At 38.1% G+C, this 24,979-nt stretch overlaps 1 protein-coding gene across 2 annotated transcripts; it reads left to right on the top strand.

Moving 5' to 3' along the window:
* Nucleotides 1-1,649: 1,649 nt before the first annotated feature.
* cd9a (CD9 molecule a) lies at nt 1,650-19,546 on the top strand. Of its 2 annotated transcripts, none has more exons than XM_065283624.2 (8): nt 1,650-1,836; nt 13,678-13,780; nt 13,865-13,962; nt 14,055-14,129; nt 14,216-14,317; nt 14,478-14,564; nt 16,730-16,813; nt 19,060-19,546. In XM_065283624.2, the coding sequence occupies exons 1-8, from the start codon at nt 1,768-1,770 to the stop codon at nt 19,123-19,125; spliced, it is 684 nt and encodes a 227-aa protein (XP_065139696.1). In that variant the 5' UTR covers nt 1,650-1,767; the 3' UTR covers nt 19,126-19,546. The 2 variants fall into 2 exon arrangements, with proteins under 2 accessions (XP_065139696.1, XP_065139697.1); XM_065283625.2 differs by lacking the exon at nt 1,650-1,836 and adding an exon at nt 9,696-9,971.
* Nucleotides 19,547-24,979: the final 5,433 nt, after the last annotated feature.

Below are 24,979 nucleotides of genomic sequence, written 5' to 3'. Positions count from 1 at the left end.
AGTCAATTATTCTCTCTCTCTCTCTTTCTCTCTCTCTCTGGCCTTAATGGCAGTGCAGTGCTGTGATTGGATAGTTGCAGATTACGGGGTGGGATTGTTATAATAATAAGATCCCCTTCTGACCTCACAGGGGAGGCACATGTTAATTACCTATTTTTGCAGAGAATGGTTTACCAAAACTAAGTTACTCAGTTGATCTTTTTCACATTTTCTAGGTTGATAGAAGCACTACACTCTTAGAACGAGTGTGTTAAAAACACAAAATGACACATAATGTGTTAAAATTACTTATGTGTTACAAGCTTTAGGCACAAAGATGTGTAAATCATTTCTAAGAGTATACACTGAAAAAAAAAAGATTTTCAAGAAAAAAAATTCTTAGTATTTTTGTCTTTTTTTCAGATATATATCTAAACATTTTTAAATTAAGATGCTTTTTCTTGATGAGCAAAATGACCCAAGAAAATAAGTCTTTAAAAAATGTTTAAGTGATTTTGTGCATAAAACAAGCAAAAAAAAATCTGCTATTGGGGAAAGCTATTTTTTCTTGAATTTAGTGTTTAAGAAAATGTTCAAGATTTTTTGCTTACCCCATTGGCAGATTTTTTTTGCTTGTTTTATGCACAAAATCACTTAAATTTGATATTTTTGGTCTAAAAACTAGACTTAATTTCATGGGTCATTTTGCTAATTTAAGAATTTTTTGATATTTTTACTGAAAACCAGACAAAAATACTAAAACATTTTTTTTTGAAAATAATTTTTTGCACTGTAGGGACTCAATTACAGCACTTAAACATGGAAAAAGTCCGATTTTCGTGATATTTCCCCTTTAAAGCTTTATCATGCATGTACTATTGGGCAAACACGCCTAAAATGTCACCCCAATGACACATTTTACTACACTTGGGACAGTTTCAAAACTGACCTGCGCAAGTTACTAGTTAAACATTACTAGGTAAACATGCATGCACACATTTACTCAAAAATATCTGTAAACTGTCTATTTTTAACCATATTAAACTGCATTCAGTATTTGTGTACAGACGCTTCCCTTTAAAAATATTCAATTATTCATTTCATTCAGTGATGTAACAATTATCTTTGAAAAAAAATCATTGCATATTATCATATTATCAATGCAATTTTGATTATAAGACAATACACAGTCATGGACACTGTCTGTGACACCAGACTGTCGAGGTATTGTATGTCTGAGAAATCTACTTGTGCTTTAAATGCTTAATCATATTGAACAATAATACTGCACCTCACCTATTTCTGAGATTTAGATTGAATGCACTGAGGATTACAAGCAAATGTGAAATATAAACGAATCGCCTCGAGTATAAACCTCTGGGCTCTGCACTGACTAGGATGACGTCATTCGGCCATGGCGTCATCTCAAGTGACCTGAGAGATTTCACAATAAAATACTATACACGCAAAAAACAAACATAAGAATTTTACCTCAAAATGCAAATAAACAAATGTATGCCCGGGTCCGTCTAAACTTTCAATAAACAACAGGCTGCAAGTTTTGGTAAATGTATTTAACAAACGATGTTTTATGCGTTTAATAAAAGAAAGCTACCGTAAGTGAATGAAAATGAGCGTGAGTCTCTTGTGAGTTTACTCGTGCTCGGCGTAGGCGCGCTCATACATAAGGTCTCAGCAGCTCACGCGCCAGCCGCAAGCGAGACAAGGAGGGAACTCACACTCCCGTGGTTTTCTTCATTACCGGTGCTTTTGTTTGAGTATAAACTGATGGCGGCGTTGACTGGAGGAGAGACGTGCGTCAAGTATTTGATGTTTGTCTTCAATTTCATATTTTGGGTGAGTATGTGTTTGTGTTATTTTACTACAGCACGCGCTTTTCCCCATCGATGAAATGCAGGTGCAAACGGGTTCCGTGTCGATTTGAGTCGGGATGTTTTATTATCATGAGCGAGTTTAAGTCGTCTGTGTAAAGCCATATGCAACCAGAATATCGTGCAATCGTGTGGTTGACCTCATTTAAATGCTTTGGTTCCGATTTAACTTAATGATTCAGATCGAGCAGTTACAGTAAACACCACTGTGCGTGCGTGAGTCACATTGTGTGTGTGTGTGTGTGTGTGTGTGTGTGTGTGTGTGTGTGTGTGTGTGTGTGTGTGTGTGTGTGTGTGTGTGTGTGTGTGTGTGTGTGTGTGTGTGTGTGTGTGTGTTGTTTGTATCGAGACAAGCATTGAATTTTGAATCACATGTTTGTATTTGTGTCAGCTGTTCGCTCACTGTGTTTTAGCCGGTTTTTTTGAGAGACTCATTTGAACTGATTCACGAATCGTTTGGCATCATTATGTTCATAATAACATACTACGGTACTTTTAATTTTTTTGCAGTTTATACAAAAGGCTGTGTGATCTGTGCATGGTTTGTTAATGTTATAGTTTGTTAATGTATTTGTTGTATTCATGTGCTATACTAGGAATACATATGCTGTAAGTTTGATGTTAAGTCACATTGTATATTTTCAGTCCTGTAATGCTCAGGGGAAGAGTATTCTTTCGGTCCTATTATGCTCAGGTGAAGTGTATACTTTGGTCCTGTAATGTGTAATGCTTGGGTGAAGTGTATACTTTCGGTCCTGTAATGCTCAGTTGAAGTGTATACTTTGGTCCTGTAATGCTCAGTGGAAGAGTATACTTTCGGTCCTATTATGCTCAGGTGAAGTGTATACTTTGATCCTGTAATGTGTAATGCTTGGGTGAAGTGTACACTTTCGGTCCTGTAATGCTCAGTTGAAGTGTATACTTTGGTCCTGTAATGCTCAGGGGAAGAGAATACTTTAGGTCCTATTATGCTCAGGTAAAGTGTATACTTTGGTCCTGTAATAATGCTCGGGTGAAGGGTATACTTTCGGTCCTGTAATGCTCAGTTGAAGTGTATACTTTGGTCCGGTAATGCTCAGAGGAAGAGTATTCTTTCGGTCCTATTATGCTCAGGTGAAGTGTATACTTTTGTCCTGTAATGTGTAATGCTTGGGTGAAGTGTATACTTTCGGTCCTGTAATGCTCGGGTGAAGTCTATACTTTCGGTCCTGTAATGCTCGGGTGAAGTCTATACTTTCGGTCCTGTAATGCTCGGGTGAAGCGTATACTTTAGGTTCTTTAATGCTCGGGTGAAGCGTATACTTTGGTCCTGTAATCCTCAGGGTAACCGTATACTTTCGGTCCTGTGTTGCTCAGGAGAAGCGTATACTTTGGTCCTATAATGCTCAGGTGAAGAGTATACTTTCGGTTCTGTAATGCTCAGGAGCAGCGTATACTTTGGTCCTATAATGCTCAGGTGAAGAGTATACTTTCGGTCCTGCAATGCTCGAGGGAAGTGTATACTTTGGTCCTGTAATAATGCTCGGGTGAAGGGTATACTTTCGGTCCTGTAATGCTCAGTTGAAGTGTATACTTTGGTCCTGTAATGCTCAGGGGAAGAGTATATTTTCGGTCCTTATTTTGCTCAGGTGAAGTGTATACTTTGGTCCTGTAATGTGTAATGCTTGGGTGAAGTGTATACTTTCGGTCCTGTAATGCTCAGTTGAAGTGTATACTTTCGGTCCTGTAATGCTCAGTTGAAGTGTATACTTTCGGTCCTGTAATGCTCGGGTGAAGCGTATACTTTAGGTCCTGTAATGCTCTGGTGAAGCGTATACTTTGGTCCTGTATTGCTTGGGGGAAGCGTATACTTTGGTCCTGTAAAGCTCAGGTGAAGAGTATACTTTCGGTCCTGTAATGCTTGGGGGAAGCGTATACTTTGGTCCTGTAATGTTCGGGGTAACCATATACTTTCGGTCCTGCAATGTTCGGGGGAAGCGTATACTTTGGTCCTGTAATGCTCGGGTGAAGCGTATACTTTGGTCCTGTAATGCTTGGGTGAAGTGTATACTTTCGGTCCTGTAATGCTCAGTTGAAGTGTATACTTTCGGTCCTGTAATGCTCGGGTGAAGCGTATACTTTAGGTCCTGTAATGCTCTGGTGAAGCGTATACTTTGGTGCTGTAATGCTCAGGGTAACCGTATACTTTCGGTCCTGTATTGCTTGGGGGAAGCGTATACTTTGGTCCTGTAAAGCTCAGGTGAAGAGTATACTTTCGGTCCTGCAATGTTCGGGGGAAGCGTATACTTTGGTCCTGTAATGCTCGGGTGAAGCGTATACTTTGGTCCTGTAATGCTCGGGGGAAGCGTATACTTTGGTCCTGTAATGCTCGGGGGAAGCGTATACTTTGGTCCTGTAATGCTCAGGGTAACCGTATACTTTCGGTCCTGTATTGCTCGGGGGAAGCGTATACTTTGGTCCTGTAATGCTCGGGGTAACCGTATACTTTCGGTCCTGTATTGCTCGGGGGAAGCGTATACTTTGGTCCTGTAATACTCAGGAGAAGTGTATACTTTCGGTCCAGTAATGCTCGGGGGAAGCGTATACTTTAGGTCCTGTAATGCTCGGGTGAAGCGTATACTTTGGTCCTGTAATGCTCAGGGTAACCGTATACTTTCGGTCCTGTATTGCTTGGGGGAAGCGTATACTTTGGTCCTGTAATGCTCGGGGGAAGCGTATACTTTAGGTCCTGTAATGCTCGGGTGAAGCGTATACTTTGGTCCTGTAATGCTCGGGTAACCGTATACTTTCGGTCCTGTATTGCTCGGGGGAAGCGTATACTTTGGTCCTGTAATACTCGGGAGAAGTGTATACTTTCGGTCCAGTAATGCTCGGGGGAAGCGTATACTTTAGGTCCTGTAATGCTTGGGTGAAGCGTATACTTTGGTCCTGTAATGCTCGGGGTAACCATATACTTTCGGTCCTGTATTGCTCGGGGGAAGCGTATACTTTGGTCCTGTAATGCTCGGGGGAAGCGTATACTTTAGGTCCTGTAATGCTCGGGTGAAGCGTATACTTTGGTCCTGTAATGCTCAGGGTAACCGTATACTTTCGGTCCTGTATTGCTCGGGGGAAGCGTATACTTTGGTCCTGTAATACTCGGGAGAAGTGTATACTTTCGGTCCAGTAATGCTCGGGGGAAGCGTATACTTTAGGTCCTGTAATGCTTGGGTGAAGCGTATACTTTGGTCCTGTAATGCTCGGGGTAACCATATACTTTCGGTCCTGCAATGCTCGGGGGAAGCGTATACTTTGGTCCTGTAATGCTCGGGGGAAGCGTATACTTTTGGTCCGGTAATGCTCGGGTGAAGCGTATACTTTGGTCCTGTAATGCTCAGGGTAACCGTATACTTTCGGTCCTGTATTGCTCGGGGGAAGCGTATACTTTGGTCCTGTAATACTCAGGAGAAGTGTATACTTTCGGTCCAGTAATGCTCGGGGGAAGCGTATACTTTAGGTCCTGTAATGCTCGGGTGAAGCGTATACTTTGGTCCTGTAATGCTCAGGGTAACCGTATACTTTCGGTCCTGTATTGCTCGGGGGAAGCGTATACTTTGGTCCTGTAATGCTCGGGGGAAGCGTATACTTTAGGTCCTGTATTGCTCGGGGGAAGCGTATACTTTGGTCCTGTAATACTCGGGAGAAGTGTATACTTTCGGTCCAGTAATGCTCGGGGGAAGCGTATACTTTGGTCCTGTAATACTCAGGAGAAGTGTATACTTTCGGTCCAGTAATGCTCGGGGGAAGCGTATACTTTAGGTCCTGTAATGCTCGGGTGAAGCGTATACTTTGGTCCTGTAATGCTCAGGGTAACCGTATACTTTCGGTCCTGTATTGCTCGGGGGAAGCGTATACTTTGGTCCTGTAATGCTCGGGGGAAGCGTATACTTTAGGTCCTGTATTGCTCGGGGGAAGCGTATACTTTGGTCCTGTAATACTCGGGAGAAGTGTATACTTTCGGTCCTGTATTGCTCGGGGGAAGCGTATACTTTGGTCCTGTAATACTCAGGAGAAGTGTATACTTTCGGTCCAGTAATGCTCGGGGGAAGCGTATACTTTAGGTCCTGTAATGCTCGGGTGAAGCGTATACTTTGGTCCTGTAATGCTCAGGGTAACCGTATACTTTCGGTCCTGTATTGCTCGGGGGAAGCGTATACTTTGGTCCTGTAATGCTCGGGGGAAGCGTATACTTTAGGTCCTGTATTGCTCGGGGGAAGCGTATACTTTGGTCCTGTAATACTCGGGAGAAGTGTATACTTTCGGTCCAGTAATGCTCGGGGGAAGCGTATACTTTAGGTCCTGTAATGCTTGGGTGAAGCGTATACTTTGGTCCTGTAATGCTCGGGGTAACCATATACTTTCGGTCCTGCAATGCTCGGGGGAAGCGTATACTTTGGTCCTGTAATGCTCAGGGTAACCGTATACTTTCGGTCCTGTATTGCTCGGGGGAAGCGTATACTTTGGTCCTGTAATGCTCAGGGTAACCGTATACTTTCGGTCCTGTATTGCTCGGGGGAAGCGTATACTTTGGTCCTGTAATACTCAGGAGAAGTGTATACTTTCGGTCCAGTAATGCTCGGGGGAAGCGTATACTTTAGGTCCTGTAATGCTCGGGTGAAGCGTATACTTTGGTCCTGTAATGCTCAGGGTAACCGTATACTTTCGGTCCTGTATTGCTCGGGGGAAGCGTATACTTTGGTCCTGTAATGCTCGGGGGAAGCGTATACTTTAGGTCCTGTATTGCTCGGGGGAAGCGTATACTTTGGTCCTGTAATGCTCAGGGTAACCGTATACTTTCGGTCCTGTATTGCTCGGGGGAAGCGTATACTTTGGTCCTGTAATACTCAGGAGAAGTGTATACTTTCGGTCCAGTAATGCTCGGGGGAAGCGTATACTTTAGGTCCTGTAATGCTCGGGGGAAGCGTATACTTTGGTCCTGTAATGCTCAGGGTAACGGTATACTTTCGGTCCTGTATTGCTCGGGGGAAGCGTATACTTTGGTCCTGTAATGCTCGGGGGAAGCGTATACTTTAGGTCCTGTAATGCTCGGGTGAAGCGTATACTTTGGTCCTGTAATGCTCAGGGTAACCGTATACTTTCGGTCCTGTATTGCTCGGGGGAAGCGTATACTTTGGTCCTGTAATACTCGGGAGAAGTGTATACTTTCGGTCCAGTAATGCTCGGGGGAAGCGTATACTTTAGGTCCTGTAATGCTTGGGTGAAGCGTATACTTTGGTCCTGTAATGCTCGGGGTAACCATATACTTTCGGTCCTGCAATGCTCGGGGGAAGCGTATACTTTGGTCCTGTAATGCTCGGGGGAAGCGTATACTTTTGGTCCGGTAATGCTCGGGTGAAGCGTATACTTTGGTCCTGTAATGCTCAGGGTAACCGTATACTTTCGGTCCTGTATTGCTCGGGGGAAGCGTATACTTTCGGTCCTGTAATGCTCGGGGGAAGTGTATACTTTAGGTCCTGTAATGCTTGGAGGAAGCGTATACTTTGGTTCAGTAATGCTCATGGGAAGCGTATACTTTGGTCCTGTAATGCTCGGAGGAAGCGTATACTTTGGGCCTGTACTGCTCGGGGGAAGCGTATACTTTGGTCCTGTAATGCTCGTGTGAAGTGTATACTTTTGAACCTGTAATGCTAAGGTGAAGTATATACTTTTGGTCTTGTAATGCTAAGGTGAAGTATATACTTTTGGTCTTGTAATGCTAAGGTGAAGTGTATACTTTTGAACCTATAATGCTTAGGTGAAGTATATTCTTTTGGCCTTGTAATACTCGGGTGAAGCGTATACTTTGGTCCTGTAATGCCCAAATCAAATCAAAGTTTATTTATAGAGCACTTTTTTAAAACAACAGGTGTTCACTGTACATATAATATCAAATGAATTATAGAACTAAAAAAGCATAATAGATAATACTAAATAATATTTCAAAATAAAAACACAATTAAATTGCAGTAAATACTAGGGATGCAGCTTTACTGATACTGTTATCGGGTATCGGCCTCGATACCACATTTTCTAAAGTACTCGTATTCGTTGAAAGTCCCCCGATACCACCACAGTCTGAGAAATGTCTATGTTTGAGCGGCGTGTAAGGGGTTAATGCCTCTTGTGTTGTCCAAAGAGGCAGAGTTTACAACAAACTGGAAAACTAGTCCTTTGTTTTTTGTTAAATTATATGACTAAAGCTGTTACCTGTAAATTTAAATCATGTTTTTTTATCAAGTACTCGGTATCAGCAAGTACTGAAATGCAAGTACTCGTACTCGTACTCGTATTCCAAAAAAGTGATATCGGTGCATCCTTAGTAAATACAATATTAAACAGTAACAGATACTTAAAATACTCTTTAACAAGTTGCTCTGGTGAAGTGTATACTTTTGGTCCTATAATGCTTAGGGGAAGTGTATACTTTTGGTTCTGTAATGCTCAGGTTGTGTGTGTGTGTTTGTGTGTGTGTTTGTTTGTGTGTTTGTGTGTCTAACTTAGTGGGTTTATGCGAGTACACGTCGTAGATTGTCTTTAATCTGCCAGACTATTTATAGAGCATGGTAATCCCATGAACAAGCTCACTGCATTTAAACTGCATTTCTTGTGAGGAATGAAGTATTATAGATAGTATCTGTGGTGGGTTATATTTAATTTTGCTCTTAAACATTGTTCCTGGATTAATTGACAGCTCTTACAAGCTCTTGACTCCAACGACTTTCCTGTCTGGGTGGAGACTAAACAGCATATTAGTCTGTTGTTTTGAGATCTTGGCATGTCCTGTTTCTAAGGAAATATTAAAGATAAAAGGAGTGGAAAAGATGATGCAGGGTAATTTGCATTTAGCGTCAATTTATTGTTTGCATGGCATGCTTTTAGGGACAAATGTCTTTTGTAGTCTCTGCCAAGAACATGTCTTGTTTTAGTAATTAAATTGGGAAAACCCTTTCTCTTAACATGGTTAAACAAACTCAGGGGCAAAGGATTAGTTTTGGATTATGTGGTCAGGCTTTTTTGGTACCATGAAGCTGATCATCAACTTTCATCCTAAAGCTAAGATGCACATGAAGGAGTGAAGTTGGCATCAAACAACCATTTGTGGTTCATTATAGATAGAACAAGTTTTGTATATTTCTATATATTTGATTCATTTCTCTGTGCAGGTTTATTTTATTGGTAAACTAAAGACTTTTAAGAACCTATATAATATAGAAGAGACCGGGGTAAGTTGTCACACAGACTTTGTAAAGGAGCAGTTGTTACAATGTAAACCTTCAGTTTGATTTATTATGATAATTTATAAGTTAAAGCCTGATTTATGTTTTGAATTGGTTATTTTAAACCTGCACTGCTATCCAACACCAGTTTTTATCCAATTGGACTTAACCCCGGTCCCCTCTATATTATAAAGGTTCATAATTGTCGTTGAAGTAATGGGCACCATGCAATCTATTTCTTTAAGTGAGTACAAAATTAGTATTCGTTTATAAAATACGGGATATCCCATGATATTTCATTATTAGGTCCATGTGTGTCTAAACTTAGAAACAAGACTGAACTGATCTGAATCCAGTGGGGAGTCACCTGCCTCATTTGGCACATGCTTTAATCCAAAGTGACGTGCATTGCATGTAAACTATAAATTGTATCTCTGTGTTCATTGCTAACACTTTGCTTTAACAATTGAGCTACAGAAACACAACCTGTATAGACATGCAGCCCCTGACATTACTCATCACCTGCATTAAGCCCCTCCCACTGACAAAAACAAAAGATTGTGCAAGTCAAAAACTCTTTCTCTTTCTATTTTAACAAAGAGAGGAAGCGTCCAACAGACAAATAATATCTTTATGATCAAAGTTTATGATAGTTTTACATACTGGTATAGTTTTGCTTGTACAGGCACATTTTTTACACCCACAGCTGTAAACACGCAGAGGTTTGCTAACACACTTTGTTTTTCCTGAAAGCGAAAGTAACTTGGACAGTACGAACATGGGAGTTGAAGGATGTTCAAAATGTGTCAAATATTTACTGTTTATCTTGAACCTTCTGCTCTGGGTACGTACAGTACAGTATATCTTCATACTTGTATGTCATTGTGTGATAAATCAATATTTATTTGTGATGATAGTTGTGTTTTCATAGCATACAGTGTGAGCTGTGGTTGTGGTTTAACTGGATTTACAAATGTTTCTCTTCGACGCTCAAATGAAAAAACTGGGTCAGTGTAAATAAATCAAAAGCAGGACATGAACCCTATTTAATGTAGATGTATAAACAATTACATTCAGGTTAGCCAACAGTGCGTGGGTGGGAAAAAAAGTCACATATGATAAGGGTGCGTGTTGTTGGCACGTGGTGTGATAGGCTGCTAAAAAGAGCTGATGTTTAATCAAGTGCTGTAATATGAGTGGTCAGTGTGATCTCACTACATCTGTGTGTTTGTGGTTTGTGTACTGTACATGAACTTAAAAAGTTAGTACTTGAACTGGATGCCCTTGAACAGACTGAGCTAGTATGATATCGTTGAGCTGTAGTCATTTTAGGCCAAACCCGATGGGTGTTTAATCTCGAGTTACATGCTTCCGTTTTTAACACTGTACTGTAAAATAATCCTTGTTGCGCTTACATTTTTAAGTTTAATAAACTTGAATTTACAATTACTTTCAACTTTCAACAGTTTAAGAAAGTTACAATTTTAATTTTATATTTAATAAACTTAAAAATTTAAGTGCAACAATGAATTTTTGCAAGGAAATTGCAGGGGTTCGTGAGGTGATTAAAAAAAATGAATAATTAAATTAAATCGTAAAATGTTAATGATTTAATTTTATAATAAAAAATGTAAACAACTACTACCGAAAAATATTTATTTGTTTGATCTACAAGTTATGTGACCAATACACAGCACATTTTATGATATAATCAGATATGTTTTATTTACCAATAAAAGAAAATGACCAGATAAAGGTCCATTAAGTAAAGAATAATTGAAGACAGGCCGTTGAAGTATTCAAAAAGAATGCAGACCCGAGGTGGTAATGCGACACGATGTGAAGTGGAGTGTGCATTATTTTCGAATAAGTCAATTTGATTATTCTGCTTATACCACGATTACCACAGACATTGCTCTGGTGATTTTTTTAAAGACATTTGTCAGTTTGGTTGTGCGTTTATTCAAAAATAATGCACACCTTATCACAATAATGATGTAAAATACTACTGATAAATACTTAAAAATAAAAAATAAAAATTGTTTTGAAGTGAAACATGCAGATGTCCTATAAAGTGATTAAAATATAAATATTTGCCTAAAATTTTTTAGAGTAGGCCTACTAACAGCTAGTGCTGCCTCACGATTAGTCCTGACTAATCGTTTACAGAATAAAAGTTTTTGTTTACATAATATATGTGGGTGTACTGTTGTGTATAATAATTATGTATAAATACACACACACACACACTAGAGCGCGACCGATATATCGGCAGGGCGATATTAGGCATTTTCCAAACTGTAGGCATTTTTCCAAATCGGTATCTGCATTCATAATGGCCGATAAATGAATATAAAAAACAGCCTTCAACCATGTCATGATTGTTGCCGTTGTATAGTTTGTCCACCAGAGGGCACTCTACAACCTCCCTGTTGGCAACACTGGTGTCACACATCCTGCAACCTGCTGAACCAGCCAGAGTCGGGTAGAGACAATAAAAGAAACAAGTTTCTTTTTAAAATGCATTATCATATTATTTTAGTTAAAACTCATAAATAACTAAAAATAACTAATGTTAGGGAAATCTGTTTATGTTTTGTTGCGCGTTTCGGAAACAAAAAAATATCGGCCGATATATCGGAATATCGGATTTGAAAACAATCAAACATTTGTATCGGTATCGGCCTTCAAAACGGTATTCGGTCGGGCTCTAACGCACACACACACACACACACACACACACACACACACACACACACACACACACACACACACACACACGCGCGTGCGCGCATATATAATTAAGAAACATTTGCATATGTATATACATGTTTATATTTATATATAATTTATATTATATATAAATATTTATTATATAAATATATTTTTTCTTAAAATTATACATGTATATGTGTGTATTTATATATACATAATTATTATACACCGTACACACACATATATTATGTAAACAAAAACTTTTATTCTGCAAACGATTAGTCAAGACTAATCGTAAGGCAGCACTACTTCTATCAAATAATTTAGGTCAAGGGGGTTTGGCCAACAAAATGTTTGAAAACCCCTTTTATAAATGATAAATAATTGAGTTTTTCCATGTGATCAGGTCAGTTTATACCTTGCATGAGTGATAAAATTAGACATTTGATGTATCGGCATCACATAACAGATCTGTAATATTTCTTACCCAAGATTATGTGCCAATTTTGTTTTTGCCAGTTTCTCAAGTAGTGCAAATTTGTATAAATTTTTAGATCAGATGAAAACACTGCTGTATTAGGCGTTATCAGATACAGCACAATCCAAGGTTTAGATGAAGTACATCAGATCTTTCTTATATCAGTGGAAAAATGCAAGTTGACATCACAATTTACATACAGAGATTGTTTGATAAGAAGCAGCAGGCAGATGAAGTGATGTACAATAAAATAAATTTGGTTTATTTTGATAATTGCATTCTTGATGGTCTTTCTGAATTCATGTGAATAAACAGATTAAGCAGATCAAAAAATGATTTTCAAGAAAAAAATTCTTAGTATTTTTGTCTTGTTTTTAGTAAAAATATTTAAATATTGTTATATTAGGATGCTTTTTCTTTATGAGCAAAACGACCCAAGAAAATAAGTCTAGTTTTTAGACCAAAAATATCAAATTTAAGTGATTTTGTGCATAAAGCAAGCAAAAAAATCTGCCAGTGGGGTAAGCAAAAAATCTTACATTTTTTTCTTAAACACTAAATTCAAGAAAAATTCAAGAAAAAATGTATTACCCCATTGGCAGATTTTTTTTGCTTGTTTTATGCAAAAAAAACACCTAAATCTGATATTTTTGGTCTAAAAACTAGACAAATTTCTTGGGTTGTGTTGCTCATCAAGAAATGGTATCTTAATTTAAGAATTTTTAGATATTTTTTTACTGAAAACAAAACCAAAATACAATATTTTTGCAGTGTAAATCCAGACAGTGAAAAATTTTATGTCAGTAATGAAAACAATTGAATAATGGGAAATAATAAATGAATACATAGATAACAAATAAACTAAATATATAAAAACTAGCAAAGAACAAAAAGATAAGAAAATAAATCAAATACAACACAGATGTATTTCTGTACTCCCATGTCATCTCTCAGATAACACACACAAGTGTTTTTTTAAAGGTCACCTCCACTAGAAAACTTGACATTTGTCTTTCAACTACAAAATTTTTTAAAAAGAAAAAAATATAGAAAGATGTTAAATATTATCATTAATTAAAAAAATATCTAATATGTAATACTAATTTCAACCTATAGGGGCAGTCGTCATGATTCTTGCATAGTTCATTCTGGCTCACTGATGACATGTAAAAGTTGTTGTGAAATTCACTATAGTAAATACTATGGTATAAACCTAGCTCAACCCAGCTAAATAAATTGATTGCAACCACTTACCCTAAAAAATTGATTAAATTGAATGAATCTTTTTTTTTCAGTGTGTGTCTTGTCTTATGCACAATGCTGTACTATACTGAATGTCATTTATGTGTTTCTGCAGATTGCGGGTACAGGTGTCCTGGCTGTTGGAATTTGGCTGAGGTTGGATCCCAAGACTAAAAGCTTTTTTTATTATGAAAACTCTCCTTATGTCTTTTACACCGGTCAGTAGTCATTAATTTACGTTTTAATGCATCTGCAGTGGTTTTGTGCATTATAACTAAAGTTTTGTGTGTATTTGTTTGTAGGGGTTTACATTCTCATTGCCGCTGGCGCTTTGATGATGGTAGTGGGGTTTTTTGGATGTTGTGGAGCCATCCAGGAGTCCCCATGCATGCTGGGAGTAGTAAGTCTTACGTTACGCGCGTGACCTTGTGTTCTCTTCTTAAATACTTCTCATTATAGGCGTTTTACTGTTTTTCTTTGTTTTTCCTGTAGTTCTTCTTCTTTCTCTTGGTCATATTTGCAGTTGAAGTGGCTGCTGGAATTTGGGGCTTTTCCAACCAGACCAAGGTGAGCATTAAATGTGCATGGCATGCATATACAGACAAAAAACTATGATCGATTTTCCTGATCAATTTTAATATATCTGCCTACAGGTTATTGATGAAATAACCGCTTTCTACAAAGAGACATATGACAACTACAACAACACTAAACAGGACGCGCTAAGAGAGACGCTTCGTGTTATCCAGCATGGAGTAAGATCTTGCTTTTTTCCTCTCTCAATCATTGCTTTCTCTTTTCATAAATCCCTTTTTATAATATTAATAGATAACATAAATATGAGACGGTACATGAATTACACACAAATGATTCATAACTCATTGTTATTGAGATACTTATATCTTTCCTCCTCAGCTGAACTGCTGTGGCCCTTCAAGAACTATGACGATTGCTGATGACACCTGCCCCAAAAAAGAGGGGCTTGATGTACTCATTACGAAGGTGAGAGTCTTTAAAGATCATTATATATATATACATTGCTGATTTACTGATACATCGTTTACTCAACCTGTAGGTGAACAATACAAAAATAAAACTATGCATAAATGTCTAGATAAAAAATGAATAAATCACAAAAGTCTATCTTAAATAATATATCTAGAAAATGTGCTACTAAACACAAAATACTTGAATCAAAGATCACTCATGGATTGTACCTGGGCTATTTTAACCTATAGTTGGGTCACAAAGTATAATACAGTATACAGTATAATAAGATGGGTCATGAAAAGTTTCTTGAATGTTGTAGTGAATGACACAAAAACAGTTTAAAGGGATATTTCACCCCAAAATGAAAAATCTGTCAACATTTACTTACTCTCATGTTGTTACAAACCTTTATAAATTTATTTATTCTGATGAACATGAAGACCGATATTTTAAAGCATATGTTACCAAAAAATGTAAGGAAAAATAGGAAGTACTTTCTATTAAAAGACAACAAATGTATATTTTTCTGCATATTTCTATTAAATTTTAAAAATTATTAAAATATTCTGGTGGGTCCTAAAATAGATGATTACTGAGTGGGTTGCGAAATTAAAAGTTTAGGAACCCCTGGGTTAAAGTAAACCCCAAAAATGTCTATTTTTGACCCTACCATGGGTTAAAACAACCCAGCATTCTGGCCTAAAACAACTCATAGGTTGCATCTGGGCAATTTCATGCAAAAGTCAACCTTATCATGGTAAGTGAAGTATTTACCCAAAGTTTAACCGCACTGAAATCTCAGATTTGGTGGTTTATCTACCCATGCAAAGTTATGGTTACAGTTTTTAAAAGCATTTTTTTTCTATAGTTAAGTAAGTGCAAATTTCAGAATTGTTACATCCATAACGTTTTTTTCCCTCTTAAATACGCATAAAAAATTAAATTAAAAATAAATGTTGAATGCTCCTTAAAGAGCGATCCAGTGGTGGCCGGTGGCTTCTTTTTTGAGGGGCCATGATGCAAAGCTCGTCACAACATATATTTAGCCCGTCATGTGTGTGGCTCGTCATGACAAAATGTGTGTTCGGCGTGTCATGTGAATCACGTGCATCATGCTTCTTGTCAAAATAAGTGCCTACATGTCTAAAGGGTTTATAATAAAGTGATGCTCACATTTGCCAGATGCTCACTTAATCTGGTGTGTAATCAGAGTTTAGTCTTAGGTTAGTGTCTTGCGAGTATTTTGTGAACGTGATCATAAACTCTTTCCACGCGTGTGCAGCAGGCAGGTATTTTGACAAGACGCATGGTGCACATGGTTCACATGATGCAACGAACACATATTTTTAATTCGTGCCCCTCAGAAGGGAAGTCACCAGCCGCCACTGGAGCCAAACGTTCTTTATTTATTGGGTATTATTGCTTCTGGTTTGTGCATTTTAATTCCCAGAATTCCTACAAAGTACTGTATGTCTCCCAAAAAACTTTTTGCATAGAACCATAATGCATGCATGATTTTTAGCATGCGGTCCCCCTTGTGTATGGCACATTCCTTCGCGTCCCCCCAAAGAAAATTTATGAAAAGAAACTGTTTTAAAACTCACTTTTTGATGAAACAAAACATATTAAATAATACGAAGTAGTGCTGTTGGTTAGTAGTAGTATTTTTTTTTAGGTTTAATTGCACAGAATTCATGATAAATTAATTTATTTTATAAAATGTCATAAAACTGCCCCCCCCTGAGACCATCTCGCGGCCCCCAGTTTGAGAACCACTGGTATAGATTGATATTTTTTGATATCTTGATATTTGTATAGATTATAGTAAAAATAAGCCAGCATGGTTTTCGAGTGATTTCCAGCAGAAAATCTTTCTCACCGGTTAAAGTCTGTGCACAGCTCGGCTTGAAAGAGCTCGGCTTGTTAGCTCATACTTGACCTTCAGCTGGCAGGAGTAACTGTTGTGAAAATCAAGAATGTTCTTTTTGCGTAGTTTGCTGAGTGTAAGAAACTTGTTTTTTCAGGCACGTTGCCCTAAAGATAGATCAAACAGATGGTGAAATGTTGCAGTGCTAATTCCAGATTCCAGGATCAGCTCCTTTATTTCTGTACACTGAAAGTAAAGCACAGATTAATTTTGCTTGTACTGATCTAAGATGTTGTCTGTGTTTGTTTAGAGCTGCCCTGATGCCATTGAAGAAGTCTTTAACTCCAAGCTACACATCATCGGAGGTGTTGGAATTGGCATTGCAGTGATTATGGTAAATGATTTGTCTTGATAGTTTATAACATTTTGTTAAAACACTGTGGGGCGGTTCCCTGGCTTATCCTAGTCCCAGACTACAATGCATGTTTGGGCTGCCTTCATTTAATAACACCTCGTACTGACATATCCTAACATATATCAGTGCTATTGTTTTGTCTCATGATGCATACCGGTATTGTTTTATGTAAGGTATATTTATAAAAGTACTTAAATGTCCTTTTATATACCTAAGGCATGGTCCTGGAAACTGCCCATGTAAGTAAGAGGCTAAAATGTTTAAGCGGCTGCTGTGTGTGATTTTGTAATGCTGAAATACTTCTCATTTTAGTTCAATAGTTTACTTAGAGGCTTACTTTAAGCAACCTGTTTATATTAATAAGTGTGTCTAAAGGGGATCGCACACCGGCCGTGCAGCTCAGCGTCGTGCCGAGTCGCGTCCAGGACAACTCGGAGGTATTGTAAACCGGAAGTGCACATTAAATAGCGCGAGCTTCGTCAGATAACGTCTACTTAAAAATGCAAAATATACGTTAGCAGCCAATGTTAATCGTTAATGATTTGGGACAAAGAGGATGTTATTTAATGTTAAACTATGTGAGTGGCGCTGTGTGGCGCGACAGGGATTTGAGCAACTTCCTGAGTCACAGCTGGGCGGCGCTGGTGTGCGTATATTCATAGAAAACAAAGTGTTCAAATTTTTTTTTAGAACGCCGCGGCACGGCCGGTGTGCGATCCCCTTTACTCGTATTATGCTTAAGGTCTTTGTAAAGTCTGATATTGAATGTGTTCTCGGTTTGTAAATTTTCTGAAAAATGTGATATTTATTACCACCCAGCCAAAATTAAAATATTAGAAAACACCAAATAAATAAAATTAGTTATCAAAATCTTTAAAAACAGGCATGACTCTCTGCTCTCAATCGTTGGGGGCGGGTCTTCTGAAACCACGCCCACCCTCGTGAAGGCTGCCATCTCTCTCAATTTTCAAATACTGCTACTACCTAGTTGGATACTTGTGATTGTGCTATGGGCGGAGCCATGCTTGGTGACTCCAGTGCATCTTTGAGCCCCGCTCATTTTAGCCCCGCCCAGAAAAACTGTTTAATGCTATATAATGTATAATGCCGAAACAAATGTAGGCATGTCAGAATTACAGTTATGCCGCTTACATAATGTAAAAATTTTTAATGACAAGATAGAGACTTAAGGAAAATTATGTAGACTAATAATTTAAGTTTAATGATTTTAAGTTTAAAATTACTTATTTGTATGTCCCACAGCTGACATTGAACGTTATTAACCGGTTTGTGAACTTAATTTTTTTGTTCTAACCGCTTCATGAACTTCAATTTTGGGGTTGAACCAAAAACCGGAAACGTTAAAATACTATTTCTGTTTGGAAAGAACCAACTGGGAAAAAATCTGGTTTAAAGCCCTGCCGACACGCCTGGAAAAATAAATGAGTCGCTCCATATTTTAGTAAGCTTGCCGCACGTCTACTTTTTAAACTAATGTTTTTGCGTGTGCAAAAGACGCAAAGTATGAACCGCTCCTTGAAACGGCTAAAGCGAAATCCGATTGACATGGGTAGATTTCTGCCCATTTCCCAAATTTGCTGTTACATAAATTCCTTAACAGGCTGTCTCGCAGTTTATATGTGCATGTATCTGCGTATAAAGGATGAGTGTCAAAGTAAGATTAAAGTAACGCAAAAAAGTCTCCTCTCGACTCAGTGCAGTTGATGGAGAAACTGTGAAATTAAAAACTTTACAGAGACACAACAGTATAGCTTTTGAAAGATTTTCGCCCGGCTTTTTAATGACTATGCAGACTATAAGCGGTGATGTCACTGCTTTCAAGAAAACTTAAAATCTATTTGGTTTTCTGTATAGCCAATTTATTGATTTGCATGTAAATGCATGAAAACATCTTTCTATAATAAGCTGAAACGCACTCATTGTTCACACAATGAAGAGATTTCGTCAACACTGTTTGAGCAGCCTGACACAACATTAGTGCAGTTAATGGCGAGAGATTCATGCAAGACTTCCCGTTCTCCGAACAATGGAAGTCAGGGAATGTTTTGAAAACATCTTTGACAACAATGATAAATTGTCCAGGTCTGTTAAGTGCTGCTAATGGCACATAAATTACGTACTGCACCTTTAAATGCACGTACATGAGGTGTCATAAAGGATGTGATGTACGTTTTATTGAAATAACGTTCTCTTTATCTCCACAGATCTTTGGCATGATCTTCAGCATGTTGCTGTGCTGTGCCATCCGAAAAACCCGTGAGATTGTGTGAGGGTGTCGTCGCCAGTGTATTTGTGTTGCATGATGTCTGTCCCAAAGCACTGTCGTGAACATGACCTCATCAGTTAGGTAGATCAGCGGCAAGCACACAATCTCTACACTTTACGATGGGAATTCACTCTTTATCTTAGTTCAGGCAGCTCTGTGACAGTGTACAATTGTGATAAATGAGACCACAGAATTGGTTTAGCGTTTCAAACGCATTCAATAAGGCCTTTCGAGTATTTTTTTATATTTTTTTATCGCTCATAGTAGATTTTACAGAATAACCATTGTTTGCTTTGTTGTATTTGCAGTATTGCTTGGAATGAATTGTTATGAACTTTTCTAATGGTTTTCGGATTTGTGTATAGGGTTGATTTGATTTACAAACATCGGTGCATACGGCTCCAATAAAGCCAAATTCAACATTATTCATGTGGCAGCTGTTTATATATTTCTGTGAAATGTGTGTGACTTGTTTTTAATGGTGATCAGTGTTTCCTTTAACAGGCTTTTGTTAAGAGACCGACTTAATACCGAGGGAAATGCCACTTAAAGTACAAATTTGCATCTAAATAGTTCATATTGGTACCTCAGAGGTACATATGGGTACCAAACAGTTCCTATTGGTGCCTCAGAGGTACACATGGGTACACAAAATTTATATTGATGCCTCAGAGGTACACATGGGTCCCAAATAGTTCATATTGGTGCTTCAGAGGTGCATTTGCGTATCAAAAAGTTCATATTGATACCTCAGAGGTGCACACGGGTACCAAATAGTTCATATTGGTGCCTCAGAGGTGCATATGGGTACCAAGTAGTTCATATTGGTGCTTCAGAGGTACACACGGGTTTCAAAAATTCATATTGGTGCCTCAGAGGCACCGCTACCAAAGATAACATATTGGAGCCTCAGAGGTGCATATGGGTACCAAATAGTTCATATTGGTGCCTCAGAGGCACCGGTACCAAAGATAACATATTGGAGCCTCAGAGGTGCATATGGGTACCAAATAGTTCATATTGGTGCCTCAGAGGCACCGCTACCAAAGATAACATATTGGAGCCTCAGAGGTGCATATGGGTACCAAATAGTTCATATTGGTACCTCAGAGGTGCATATGGGTACCAAATAGTTCATATTGGTGCCTCAGAGGTGCATATGGGTACCAAATAGTTCATATCGGTGCCTCAGAGCTGCTTATGGGTACCAAATAGTTCATATTGGTGCCTCAGAGGTACACACGGGTTTCAAAAATTCCTATTGGTGCCTCAGAGGCAACGGTACCAAAGAGTTCATAATGGTGCCTCAGAGGTGCATATGGGTACCAAATAGTTCATATTGGTGCCTCAGAGCTGCTTATGGGTACCAAATAGTTCATATTGGTGCCTCAGAGGCACCGGTACCAAAGATAACATATTGGAGCCTCAGAGGTGCATATGGGTACCAAATAGTTCATATTGGTGCCTCAGAGGCACCGCTACCAAAGATAACATATTGGAGCCTCAGAGGTGCATATGGGTACCAAATAGTTCATATTGGTACCTCAGAGGTGCATATGGGTACCAAATAGTTCATATTGGTGCCTCAGAGGTGCATATGGGTACCAAATAGTTCATATCGGTGCCTCAGAGCTGCTTATGGGTACCAAATAGTTCATATTGGTGCCTCAGAGGTACACACGGGTTTCAAAAATTCATATTGGTGCCTCAGAGGCAACGGTACCAAAGAGTTCATAATGGTGCCTCAGAGGTGCATATGGGTACCAAATAGTTCATATTGGTGCCTCAGAGGCACCGGTACCAAAGAGAACATATTGGTGCCTCAGAGGTACACACGGGTTTCAAAAATTCATATTGGTGCCTCAGAGGCACCGGTACCAAAGAGTTCATATTGGTGCATATGGGTACCAAATAGTTCATATTGGTGCCTCAGAGGCACCGGTACCAAAGAGAACATATTGGTGCCTCAGAGGTGCATATGGGTACCAAATAGTTCATGAGAACATATTGGTGCCTCAGAGGTGCATATGGGTACCAAATAGTTCATATTGGTACCTCAGAGGTGCATATGGGTACCAAATAGTTCATATTGGTGCCTCAGAGGTGCATATGGATACCAAATAGTTCATATCGGTGCCTCAGAGCTGCTTATGGGTACCAAATAGTTCATATTGGTGCCTCAGAGGTAAACACGGGTTTAAAAAATTCATATTGGTGCCTCAGAGGCACCGGTACCAAAGAGTACATATTGGTGCCTCAGAGGTGCATATGGGTACCAAAAAGTTCATATCAGTGCCACAGAGGTGCATATGGGTACCAAAGAGTTCATATTGATGCCTCAGAGGTGCATATGGGTACCAAAAAGTTCATATCAGTGCCTCAGAGGTGCATATGGGTACCAAATAGTTCATCATATCGGTGACTCAGAGGTGCATTTGGGTACCAAATAGTTCATCATATCGGTGACTCAGAGCTGCTTATGGGTACCAAATAGTTCATATTGGTGCCTCAGAGGTAAACACGGGTTTAAAAAATTCATATTGGTGCCTCAGAGGCACCGGTACCAAAGAGTACATATTGGTGCCTCAGAGGTGCATATGGGTACCAAAAAGTTCATATCAGTGCCACAGAGGTGCATATGGGTACCAAAGAGTTCATATTGATGCCTCAGAGGTGCATATGGGTACCAAAAAGTTCATATCAGTGCCTCAGAGGTGCATATGGGTACCAAATAGTTCATCATATCGGTGACTCAGAGGTGCATTTGGGTACCAAATAGTTCATCATATCGGTGACTCAGAGCTGCTTATGGGTACCAAATAGTTCATATTGGTGCCTCAGAGGTACACACGGGTTCCAAAAATTCATGTTAGTGCCTCAGAGGCACGGGTACCAAATAGTTCATAATGGTGCCTCAGAGGTGCATATGGATGCCAAAGAGTTCATAATGGTGCCCTAGAGGTGCGTATGGGGACCAAACAGTTCATATCAGTGCCTCAGAGGTGCATATGGATGCCAAAGAGTTCATATTGGTACCTCAAATGTGTTTTAAGTACCTAAAAGGTACATTCTGATACCAAATGTGTACATATCTATACCTAAATACCATCCCTGTGACCGCTTGGGACCATTTTTCAACCAATTTTTCTGACAGGGTGTAAAGGCATTTGAAGGGAAGTCGATGCACAAAGTTTCCCACAGTGATGATGACTCATGGTCATTTCATAATGTGACCCTGCTGATTTAGAGGCAGGGTTGAGACGATTATTTGCTACCGGTTTCTTTTGCCACTGATTTCATGCAAAAAAAATTTTCCTGTTTCTCAAACACTCACACACGCTGTCAAATTTATGTTTGTTTATGTGCATAATAACTAACACTATGACTCACCAACAAACCCAAACATATTCGGCCATCAAAGAGATCTTGGAAAGAACACAGAGGCGCACCCATCAAAACATTTCCTGTACTGTAATTTTAACAAATACCTTAAAACTTTCATTAGCTTTGGATTTAAAACAAGGTCTAGCATAAGGTATATCCTGACCTTACTTTATTGTGCATTGTAAAAAAGATCAAAGCTGAAAATCTTTTTATAAAACTACCAAACACAATTCTTCAATGACTGTTGTAAACAGAGGCAATTTTTCATAATCATATTGTAAGACATTATATAACAATTTAAGTCAAAAGTTGCACTAAAATGTGTTTTGTATTATAATTAGTATTTGGCATTTCCTGCTTTTGTTCAAATGGCACCATTTGGATTTTACTCAATTTGTGAAAACCCGATGATCCATGTGATCTTAATCTGAGATCGTTTCAAAAGGAACTTTTTGTGCTTCAGTGGAAGTAAATCTGACCCGAGTTATTTATGGGACCTGTGTGTTTTGTTTAGTGACATGCAGAATCCTAAATATTTGATTTACTTTATAATGAATTTTCATGATTAACTATACATGCTTTTTGTTACAGTAAACATCAGTTAAAGGAGTAGTCCACTTTAAAGATGGGGTCCATTGACTTTTAATAGTAGGAAAAAAAAATACTATGGGAAGTCAATGGGCCCCATCTATAAAGTGGACTACTCCTTTAAATGGTTAATGTGAAAAAAATTACATTTCCATTTTTTGGATCTCAGATTTCACACTTAGTCCCAGACTAAAATGCATGTTTAAGCTGCCTTCATTTAAAAACATCTTGCACTGCCATATCTAAACCTATATCAATGCCATTGTTTTATCTCAAGACCAGTATTGTTTTTGGTAAGATTTATTTGTAAAAACTACATAAATGTTCTAATATAACTAAGGCCTAGTCATGGATTAATCCAAACTCTGTCCGTGAAACCGGCCCTTAAAGTTCACTCTTAAAATTAAAAAAGGTGTCCCTTGAACAATACCTTTAAAGAAAAGTCCTAATATGTACCATTTAGGTACCGATATGCACCTTTTAGGTACAAAAGTGTACTTCTTGAAAATGTGCCACCCCAGTGACAACTTTTGTACCTTTTTTCTGAGAGTGTACCGTGTTATTGTCATTTACAATACATTTATATGTACATTCTTGTAATATAATGTAATGGTTTTGATTTCATATTGTGGCCTTTGTTGCCCCCTAGTGTTAATAATATAATATTTTAAACAACAAGTTTAAAACTTCATAACAAACTTTATAAAATCCATTTGACTAATGATGACAATGCATAATGTAGTATTTCAGATGGTCATTAATTAGAGATGGAGAAAGGACTTTAATGAGTCTTAATAGTTCAGACTGTGATGTCTAAAGTGGATGAGTTATCGGACAGTTTTAAAAGGATATATAATATATACACATTTAAAATGAGGAGATGGAGGGAGTGAATGTGTGTCTCTATAAAAGTCAATTATCTATCACTCTTTGCAAACAGATGCAGTTTCAGGTACGCCATGTGTTAGATGTTAGGGATCTTTTTAGTGAGTTTTCCACTTTCTGAGTTTAAATTTGATTTGGGACAGTCTGTCCTACATCAGATGGCATAGGTGAGTCTCCATTACAGTGATGATGATTGTCATATGCTTTGTTTTACTTGATATTGAAGTTTTAATGTTTTTTCAAATTTCATTTTCCGGCATACACTTTACAATAAGGTCGTATTTGTTGTAAGGGGTGGTTTCCCGGACAGAGATTATCTTAAGCCAGGACTAGGCCTTAGTTTAATTAGGAAAAATAACTACACTAGTCAACATTTGAAGTGGATCAAAACCTTTAATAAAAATTACATAAAACCAATCACTAATACCTGTTCTTGTCTTATGCCAAGTTTGATCAACTTTTTTGATCCACTTCAAATGTTGACTAGTATAGTTTTAACAAACATGCCTTACTAAAAACATTACTTGTGTGCATTTTGAGGGATGTATTTTAAATTATGTCAGCTCTTAAATTTATTTTAGTCTAGGATATATCCTATTCCCTGTCCGGGAAACCTCCCTTAAATGTATTGGTTAACACGAATTTACAATGAGCAAAATAGTTTTTCAGCATTTATTAATCTTTTTTTAATGTTAGTTAATGCCAATGCAATTGTTTATGTTAGTCCATTGTGCATTAACTAACAGATACAACTTTTGCTTTTACAAATGTATTACAAAACACTGAAAATAACATGAACTAAGATTAATAATGTTGTTGACTTATTGTTGGCTAATGCATTTTCTAATTCAACCTTTTTTAAAGTATTACAAGTTTTCTTTCTTGTTCAATATGGGAAGTATTGTCTCACCTTAAACATCAATATCCTTGTGCTGTCCAGTTTTGCTTATGTGTTAAATCTTTATTATTAGCTAGTTTTTATTATTGGGATTTGCCTATAT

The sequence above is a fragment of the Paramisgurnus dabryanus genome, chromosome 9 (assembly GCF_030506205.2).
Source record: "Paramisgurnus dabryanus chromosome 9, PD_genome_1.1, whole genome shotgun sequence".
In the NCBI taxonomy this organism is placed as follows: Eukaryota; Metazoa; Chordata; class Actinopteri; order Cypriniformes; family Cobitidae; genus Paramisgurnus; species Paramisgurnus dabryanus.
This window is presented reverse-complemented; position numbering and strand designations above follow the sequence as displayed.

What these genes read in the sequence shown, in the direction of transcription:
- cd9a (XM_065283624.2), top strand. Translation starts at nt 1,768, where the DNA reads ATGGCGGCGTTGACTGGAGGAGAGACGTGCGTCAAGTATTTGATGTTT. An exon ending in TCCTTATGTCTTTTACACCG is followed by an intron (nt 13,781 to 13,864) that starts GTCAGTAGTCAT and finishes ATTTGTTTGTAG; the next exon opens with GGGTTTACATTCTCATTGCC. An exon ending in TTGGCATTGCAGTGATTATG is followed by an intron (nt 16,814 to 19,059) that starts GTAAATGATTTG and finishes TTATCTCCACAG; the next exon opens with ATCTTTGGCATGATCTTCAG.